Source organism: Hipposideros armiger, unplaced genomic scaffold, assembly GCF_001890085.2.
Source record: "Hipposideros armiger isolate ML-2016 unplaced genomic scaffold, ASM189008v1 scaffold_290, whole genome shotgun sequence".
Classification (NCBI taxonomy): Eukaryota; Metazoa; Chordata; class Mammalia; order Chiroptera; family Hipposideridae; genus Hipposideros; species Hipposideros armiger.
The window spans coordinates 113,791-123,526 of record NW_017731640.1 but is presented as its reverse complement, the minus strand read 5'-3'; the positions used below and the strand labels follow the sequence as shown (position 1 = coordinate 123,526).

Here is a 9,736-nt window from a genome sequence, read left to right as displayed (position 1 = left end):
CTGCTCAGCTCGGGCTGACTCGAACCGCTGTTGCTCAGAGCTCAAACTCTTGAGCGAGCTCTTAACCAACTGAGCCACTCAACCGGCCCTTAAATTTATAAATTTATCTATTTTTAAACTACATTTCATTCTTAATTTTTAATGGCATTGCACCATAATTAGATAACATGTACTTGAAACATTATTGAAGGCTATTTTGTGGCAAGTATAAGTCAATCTCACAAAAGTTTCATATAAGCTTGAAAATGATGTGAATTCGCTTATTGCTGAATACAGTTTTATGCACATTAGCACATGTTTTTTATTTAATTATGTTATTCAAATCATCTTATAATTTTTTGTCTTCTTGATATATAAATCATTAAATATGGTATATTAAAAATCTCTCTATATATTAAACCATTTATCAATTTCTCCATGAAAATATGCCACTTTTTGCTTTATTACAATGCTATATTATTGGACATACACAAGTTTAAAATTGTTATATTTTCCTAAACTGTTCCTTTTATCATTATGAAGTAAGCCTCTATCCTTAATAATACTTTCCTCCTTAAATACAAATAATCTATACAAACACAGCAGCATTTCTTCCCCTTAGTATCTGTCTCATCTATCTTTTTCTGTGTTTCTCATATCTTTGGAGGATCTCTTGTAAATAGCATATTACTGGATTTTTCTTAAAAAGGCATGTGGATAATGTCTGACTTTTACCTAGGAAGTTTAGATCACTTTCATTTACTATAATTATACATGCACTTGGACTTGTTTTTTCTTTATTATTTTGTGCTAATTATACTCTTTTTTTAGTATATATTCCTTTTCTACCTTTTATTATAATAATCAAAATTTTGTTATTCACTTTTCTCACCCTTCTACCTGTTTTGAAGTTACACAGTCTCCTCATATTCTTTAAAAATATTTTTCTTAATATTTTAACAAGCAAAGTTTACTTACTCTAAGCTGATTCTTTCATGTTAATAGTTATCCAGGATTTGCCCCATTTTATCTTAATAACCTCAACTAGCCATTATTACAATGATTACTATCTTATGAAGTCTGTGCTTTTTTAGGAAACAAAGGGATAAGTATTTTCTCACCAATCCTTGTTTATCACCCCTTCCTTCCAGTTTCCATTTTCCTCTTCCTGAAGAAATCCTTAGTAGTTATTTTATGTCACCAAAACAATCCCCTCCCCCCCCAGGTTGTCACAGCATTGGTCACAGGGTTAATAACCTAGGGAGTTCCCTTACTTTCTTGACAGCTAAGCTGTCCATTTAAAGGAATATTTAATCCAGCATTTCTAGGTGTTTTGGAGATCATTTTTTAGATAATCTACCCTACCACATTTTCAGAAGTGGGATTCAAAACAGACAGAAAATTTGGAGGAGGAGATCAATTCATCCCTGAAATATGAATAAGACGTTCTTTAATTTTTGATAAAAATGAATTAGGTTCTATGAATCTGTATCATAGATTACACAACGATGTAACATAGATCACACAAACATATATTGAACCCGACTTTCTGTAAATGGCCAGACAGTAAATATTTTCAGCTTTGCAGGCTACATATGGTGCCTGTAGCATATTTATCTTTTCTTTTTTCACAACCCTTTAAAAATGTAAAAACGATTCTAAGCTACCATACAGTACAAAAACAGACCATCATTTGCCAGCCCCAGTATTAAGTAAACACACAGACGTGGGGGATGCATTCTGTTTTGGAAACCACTGAGTCGAACTGCCGCAAAGCACAGATGAAGTATTCAGTGCTATCCACTCACACACGAGGCCATCCCAGTGCAGCCTGAAAACCTGAACCCACAGCCCACAGCTTACTGCCTGAACCATATCAGACTGCAGAGGAAAAGGTCACCCTGCGAACCTCACTGGAAAGGTGCCCATCACATCCTCTTTACGAACACCACGATGAGGAAGTGCCACATCTGCAAGCTTTGATTCACATTTCCCACTCTAAACAAACTTCAATACTGTCAACACTAATGTTGACATCATAATTCCACTGGCGCTCCAGAACTGCAGCCCTGACCAAACTGCCAGGTCCACTACTTGTAAGATAGCAACTCTTTACACACTTGCCTGAGAAACTTTTTCCAGGTCGCTTAACTACAGCGTCTCCCCACAAACTCTGTATACTCAGAAACCTCACCTTCACCGTATCTAACTCTGTCAGCCTCAGCCATCGGCAACAGTCGGGTTTGCAGCTCCTAGGACAAGTGCTTATGTGGTAACGTCTCCTCTGCTGACCAGGATGGGTCCCTGGAATGAGGCATTCCGAGAGGTGTCTATGCTGAGGGACAGGCAGTCACCTGGAACTGCTGGAATGTACCATTCCTCCCGGCTTTGACACAATCCTCAGGCACTGAGACCATGCAGGGAGAACTTGGTCGTTTGAAGAGAGATTTTTGCCTTCCAAAGAAACTGTGAAACTGTAGATTAATCTCTTACTTAGTTTTAATCTACTGGCTGTTGATTTTAGGAGGTGTGGCCAATTGGTTCCCTGACTGGCCCCCTTACCCTATGTGAACTAAGAAACAAACCACCTACCAACTGAACAAAGTCCTTTCAGAGAACAAGGTCAAGATTAGCACACTAGATTGTCCTTTGATTCTAATTTGGTGTCTTTAAGGCAAGAGATTTTGTCATTGTGGTTCCAACTAATCCTACCTCTGTTCATCTGCCCTGCTCTAGGAGGCAGCACAGGAAAACAATTCATGTGTGGTGTTTGCTATGAGGATAGAAAATAATCTTCATAAATCAAACGGTTGGGTTTTAAGCCAGGGGCTGAAAGCCAATTTCCCTTTTGGCAAATTAGGAAAGTGAATTATACAGGTATTTTACTATTGCTTAAAAATAGTTCTTTGCTTGTACATATTTTTCATACTGATAAAATGTTACATAGCCCTTTTGCATGTTTCTAGAGAGATACAATTTATTTCACCAAGGAATCAAACAAATTGTACAACATAAACATACACACACACACACAAAAGGGGATTGGAGGAAACATATCTGTAGTGAATACATGTGAAGCACACCATAAAAAAAGCTGAAGGAAAAGTAATTGATGGAACTTCTGATAGAAGAATTGAAGAAAGGAGATGACAAAAAGACCAGAGGAAAATGGAGATTCAGTGTCTACATACCTCACTTGTACCAAGCTTACTCCTCGACAAGTTTGAACAAGATTTGCTTGGACATGGAGGGGATTTACAAGAGTGGGGCTTTCCAAAAAATACTGCTGTTAAGCTGGAAAGCTTATGATAGTGTTCAACTATAAAGTGTTCTCTAGAAAAACATGTCAAAACTATGTTTTCTTCTATAGTGAAGAGAACATAATATTTCCACTATATAACAACCGTGAGTTCTATTGCTGGGGGTAGAGAGAACATTCCTATCTTCTAGGCCTGAACTTTTTCTGGGAATGCTAGCAATAAGGAGTCTTCATCACAGTCCTGGTTTCTTCCACGATTCCACACTCATCTGGAATTGATAACATCACTACCTGTACCCCAAATATGTCTGTAACTCCCACGAGAAGATAATCATCTAAAAGGAAAGCGCAGACCTGTACACCTTATTTTCTTTTTCTTCTCCACCCCAAGCACCTACCACATTGCCAGATATATAAAAAATGCTCAATAGATTATTACTGGGAATGAATGAATGAATGAATGAATTCTATAGGACTTTGTCCCCTAACAGTGAAGCTACACAGCTACACAGTACTGGGTTTATAAAAGAACAAACAGCATTACCACCTTTTCTTTAGTCTTACATGACAGCTGTCAACAGGCTTCTGAATGTATATGAATTAAGAGGACACAGGATAGAAAGAGCCAAGCTATTTTTTATCTATTTTATATATTATCTCAGCTAAGCCTCACTCTGGAGCTGTTTCTTTTCAATGAAACTTCGTGTGACCCCAATATCTCATAAAGACATAATCTGCCCCTCCTTTGTGCTCTGACTGTATCCTCATATTGTGACGTCTGTTATAAGATCTGTAATATTTATTGCTATTAGGTAACGACCTCTATATGCTTAAGAAGGCCTGGTACAAAGTAGGCACTGCACGAAGCCCATTAAATGAATAAAAGTTACAAACAAATGTGTGCTTTTCTGCATAATTTCCAAACAAACTAAAAATTTTGAGCGTTTTATCTTCCTCTCTCCAAAACATAGTAGGTGCATACCTGTCTTCTTTATTGACTTGAGAATAATATGATCTCTGTCGGATTGCAGAATAGAAGGAGAAAGCCTCATTCAGATAGCTGGTCTCAGATGTGCGTAGGCTACGACAAAAACAAAAAATGTTTAAATTTGGCAGTGTTTCAAACTCTTCACCATGATAAACACTTGTTCCATTATTCCTCTACATGTAGGGGATGGGGATAATTATCCTAAATTTGAATCAGCAAGGCAATATTCACACATTATCCTTAAAATGTGTAAAAATAATAGTAACAACGATTATAAAAAAAAATACCTCTCCATTGCTTCCAAGCCTTTTGGGATGGCAACCCAAAGTATGCATTATTCTCATCCTTCTAAGGGACTCTCCAAACAGCATTTCACCCAGTTACAGTTAAATCTTTTTTTCCCCCCATTTGTTCTATTTATTGAAAGCAGTGGGGGGGGGGAAGGGTACACGAGAGGCTTGAATTCCTTAAAGGAATATAAATATGACCATTATGCTGAAAAGCAGATCTCATGGAGTACATAAACACTATTCACTCTGCCTTTAAATTTGTTCTGTGGGGCCAGTTGTTTCCCTGGATGAAATGCAAAGCAAATCTCAAGTACTAAAAGACGACTAGTCACTAACTGATAGAACCAGTCCAATGTAAATGTCAACTCAAGTGAGTTTCATTTAATGTCACATCTCCTCTCCCTTCCCAGTTCAGGCCTCAAACAAGCTGGCTGCCTACAGCTCCGTCCAGTTCAATCTTTCTACCCAGGACAGTCCTGTGATAACCTTCCCCACATCCATATGTAGTCACTTATCCTCTGGCTCATTTCCATAGTTTTTTTTTCTCACAGGACTCAGAAACGGACCAATCCATATTAATATTCAGAGGGTGCTGATGAATTAGGTTCTTTGTTTAACATTTCGAGTTTTACAAGGGATTTCTTAAGAAAATATTCTATCCACGAGAGTGATTTTAATGGTGGGGATTTGGGGTGGCATGCCAAAACACAGGAAGATGAAGGAATTTTCTGGTCTTTTAAATTACAAATGATTCAAGACCTTTAATGGTATACCTGATATTAATTCATAATAATGAGGTTTGGATTCCTACAAGGAGTTCTCTTTTTTCCTTGACTCATAGGTGTAACTGTATAAATGTTACTGCTCTACAGAGATAATGCTTATCCACTTCATGTAACCTTTTAGACATATCCTCCAAGTAGGAGTTTTAAAATATCTTCCTGAAAACCACTCATTCAAACATACAAGTGATGGTATGTTTCTATACAATATCAAGATTTAAGTTGAAGCCATTAAGAACTATAACTCCATTTATCTAAAACCAAGATCATACTCATTTAAGTTCTAAATGAGTCTGACTAAATGAACTGTCTGGGAGGTGAGTCTTTGAAGGAAATAATGTTACTTTGATTATGGAGGTCATATCATAGTGCTGTGTGGGTTGATATGATCTGAACTATTAAGGTTTCATTTCTAACGCCTTTCCCTCGTACCAAGTAAGTATACTATGTATACTTCTGCATGCTGTATTTCGACCAGAACAATGCTTTTTTTCCCCATATGCGGTTCACTTACTAATAATGGTAGTATAGCTGCCCAATCTTAGAAGCAATTTCCCCTATTTGCCACCGCTTCAAGCCATACCGATTATCCAAGACCTGTCTGTTTTATATAGGAAATAAGAAATAGAAACAAGAGACTATAAATTTCAAAAATAATCAAATCTGTACATTTAATAGGATAAAACGCCGCCCAACTCATCATGAAATTTTAAATTCATGAATTTTTCATGAAATTTCAATATAACCATTCAATTGAATTCGAAAAGCATCTGTTAAATGTCTATTTAGAGTAAGCTGAAATATAAAAAGAAACTTCTCTGAGCTATGTTCATGAAAATTAGAAGCAACTCCCCCGCCCCGCCCCCTCGCAATAGCTTTGGCCAATAAAAATCACCTATTTTAGAATGAAACCATGAATTAGTCAACCTATGTTAGAATTCATCTGAACCATTTTAGATATAATATTGTCTTTAAACGTCAGACAAGAGCATTACATTTTAAAACCTTAAACAGGAAAAAAATCAATTTGTTTTCATTTGGGTCATGAAGATAAAATAATATTAAGATGCACCAAGAAATAAAAAGCACTCAGGTAGTACAGGTCCAAACTGTGACTAATAGAAAACGGACTTTTACTCTTCTTCAACTATAAAATTCCTTTACCGATGCTGCTGCTGGAACTTCCAGAGTTTGGTGTAAACATCAAAAGTTCTCCCAAAATAGGACTGCCACTGCTTCTGCCCATATTGTGGTAAATCTCTGTAAGAACAAATACACATGCATTAATTTTAAATCTCTTATGCTATCTGGAAAACTAAGTCCTCTGATGGCACAACTGAATAGATGTAAAGCATTTGCATTCAGGGTTTCTTTTTTAAAAAAGTCATAGTTTCTGGAGCAGAAATAGCTCTTTATAACAAGGGTCCAGGGCACATTCTCTTCTATTCTTCCCACCACCTCTGATAGCTCATTCTTTGTCTCCTCTGTAGAGACCTCTCCTTCATATGAAGTTTCTAGCTTTCTCTTCCCTCTCCCTGGATGATCTTATTCATACTCATTTATACACTGATAACTTCCAAATGTTTACCTTCAGCTAAGAATTCCGCACTTTGAAAAAAACTGCCTGTTAGGGAATCTAGAAGTGGATATGCAAGAGGTATTGCTCTCAACTAGTCCTCCCCTCCCTATAGGTGAAATGGTACATCCTGTTCTTGAACCTGATTAACTGGAATACATCCTGTAGAGACAAATACTCCCCCACCATCCAAACACTGGGACTGGTGCTATAACTTGCTTTGGCCAATGAAATATAATTAAAAATTATATTGATATAATTATGAAATTATGAAGATTTAAACAGATATTACATGTATCAGCATTTTCACTTTCCCCTCTGATCTAAGACCAAGATAGGGCTGTTCCTCAGCCTGGAAAACAGAGAAAGGCACAATTGAATGGAACCTCAGAACGGCAGACAATTTGTAGCTAACATGGGAGCTACAAATACATCTCTATTGTAGTCAGGCACTAAAATTTTAGAGTGGTCAACGCAGCCTTAGGAAAAGCCAGTACAGAAACTGGCACCAGGAGGAGTGGGTTATTGCAGTAACAAATGCATCATATATGTGAGACTGGCAGAGGGATTGAGCTGCAATTAACTGTTACTGCAGACTGGGAAAATGATGAGACATATAATACAGCGGCAGAAATGATTTGCTGGCAATGCCTTGGAAAGCAGATAATGTGACTAATGAACATGTGGAGTTAGACAAAGAAGCCAGAAAATAGTATGCTACTAGCCCTGGATGCTATCAGCTGTACTTAACAAAACAGGAGAAAGAGATGAACTCAGAAAAGAACTAGCTGCAAACAGGGTTGAAAAGGAAAAGAGAAAATCCACAAATTCCAGAACCTTCAGGATTGAAAGATACAACCGTTTCTAATGCGTAAGTGTAAAAAAATTGAGAAATGCTAGCTATAAACGCAACTGAAGACTGAGTCCCAACCTCAGGGCAAAGCCTCTTCATGTAAGCCTATGAATAAAAAGAGAAGACAGGCCCCAAATACATTCTTTCAGTGGGACAAAACAGACCAGGGAAAATCATCTGAGGATGTGGCTGTCTTGTCGAATTCTGATAAGCTCTAGGTATCCATAATAAAGTCTAGGGGAGACAGAGGGGTGTGTCTCAAAAAAATCATGGGAATGCCTATTGGTACATCGAAGCTAACCTGAAGCAAATACTCAACTAGGTCTTGTGAAAGTTATACTGCCAAAGTCATTTGTTTTATAAAAGTAAAACAATCACTCATTGATCATCCCAGTCTGTGACTTGTCTTCTAATTCTTATTAATTTTTTTTATGAGTAGTTCTCAAACGAATCCATCTTTATATTTGGTGCTTTTTCTTTTTAAAGAAATTCATCCATGTAATAAGTCTTTTAAGAGATCTAAAGTATTAGCTTTCAAATTTAACCCTTAAATATAACCAAAATTGAGTGTCAGATAATAAATTTTACCTGAACGATTTAAAACAAACAAACAAACAATATATATATATATATATATATATATATATATATATATAGCCTTTTGGCTAATATGAGAGAACCAGAACTACAGTCATCAATTTTCCCTTATGCTTGCATCTCAGTTCTTTGTTTTATTCCATTGGTCCGTCTTTCTATTTCCTCATTAACATTCTGTTAATTACTATAGCTTTATAATAGGTCTGGCACGTTTCTTCTTTTTTAGGAATGCCCTAGCTATTCTTGGTTCATTGTATTTATATATGAATTTTAAAATCAGCTTATCAAAGTTCCACAAAAAACAAACACACCACATCCCATGGTAGAGTTCTAATGAGGACTGAAGAATCTAAAGATCCTTTTGGGGAATTAACCCTTTTAAAACTAGTAATTTTTCATGTCAAAATAGTACCTCATCCCATTTATGTTGAAAATATTGGCACTAAATAAATTTTACAACTTTTCCCATAAAGGTCTAGCTGCCAACAGGTGGCAGGATGTCTCAGCTAAAAAAAAAAAAAAAGTTCTGTCTTTAAAATATTTTTTAGAGGCACTCCAGTTGGGACACCCTCTCATTTTGAGAGCTGTTGCTTTCTGCTCTAATAGAACTATTCTCTGCTGTAAACATTAAAATATATATATTTTTTTTATAGTGGAAAGCTTCAAACACATACAAAAGTGGAGAAGAGTACAATGAACCCACACGTACAATCATCAGCTTCACAGATTATAAATTTAGGGCCAATCCCTTCCACTTGGGGTTGCCAGATAAACTATACTGTATATGTTTTGGGGCTCCCTGCTCCTTTCCATCAGGTCAACTGTCTATCTCTGTGCTAATATCACTTTGTCTAAATCAACACCCCTACGATCACCACGAGCACTAGTTTCAATTAAGAAAAGAAATGCAAGCTGTATTTCAGAAAGATCCCTAGAACCCAAATGTCTTCCAAAATACTTAAAATAGAGAAAACAAATGTTTAGTATAAGGAAAGAATTTTAAAATATAAATTCTCTCCTTTAACCTAAGTTTTCTTTTCCAGTATAACAGAAATCCTTTATTTACCTCACATAACTAAATAAGCCGAATATTCTTGGTAAAAGCTACCAATTTATAGAAAATTTGAGGGTGTATTTTATGTTGTTTGGCTGTTTGGGGAAAGAAATAAATATCCTTCCAGATTTTATACATACAAAATATTTGTGTACACAGTGTTTGTCTATATAATGTAAACATTTTTCATTTGCTACATCAAGAATTTTTCATCCTGGGCCAGCCGAGTGGCGCGATGGTTAAGAACTGGCTTGGGACGCCAGAGGGCCCGGTTCGGATCCCACATATGAGGGCCAGTGACACTGCCCTCCACAGCTAAGATGCTGAACAACAGCTCAACCTGGAGCTGGGCTGCCAT

At 36.6% G+C, this 9,736-nt stretch overlaps 1 protein-coding gene across 2 annotated transcripts in view; it reads right to left on the bottom strand.

Moving 5' to 3' along the window:
• SCAI (suppressor of cancer cell invasion) overlaps nt 1–9,736 on the bottom strand; it is a 63,372-nt gene that overhangs the window by 39,770 nt on the left and 13,866 nt on the right. For both annotated transcript variants that reach the window (XR_002125793.1, XM_019658830.1), the window contains exons 3-5: nt 6,463–6,558; nt 5,813–5,899; nt 4,221–4,319 (exon numbers count right to left, since the gene is read on the bottom strand). Coding sequence is in view for 1 of the 2 variants with exons in the window: in XM_019658830.1 (XP_019514375.1) it covers nt 4,221–4,319; nt 5,813–5,899; nt 6,463–6,558 (282 nt within the window). In the remaining variant the exon portion in view is untranslated. The remainder of the gene's footprint in view (nt 1–4,220; nt 4,320–5,812; nt 5,900–6,462; nt 6,559–9,736) is intronic.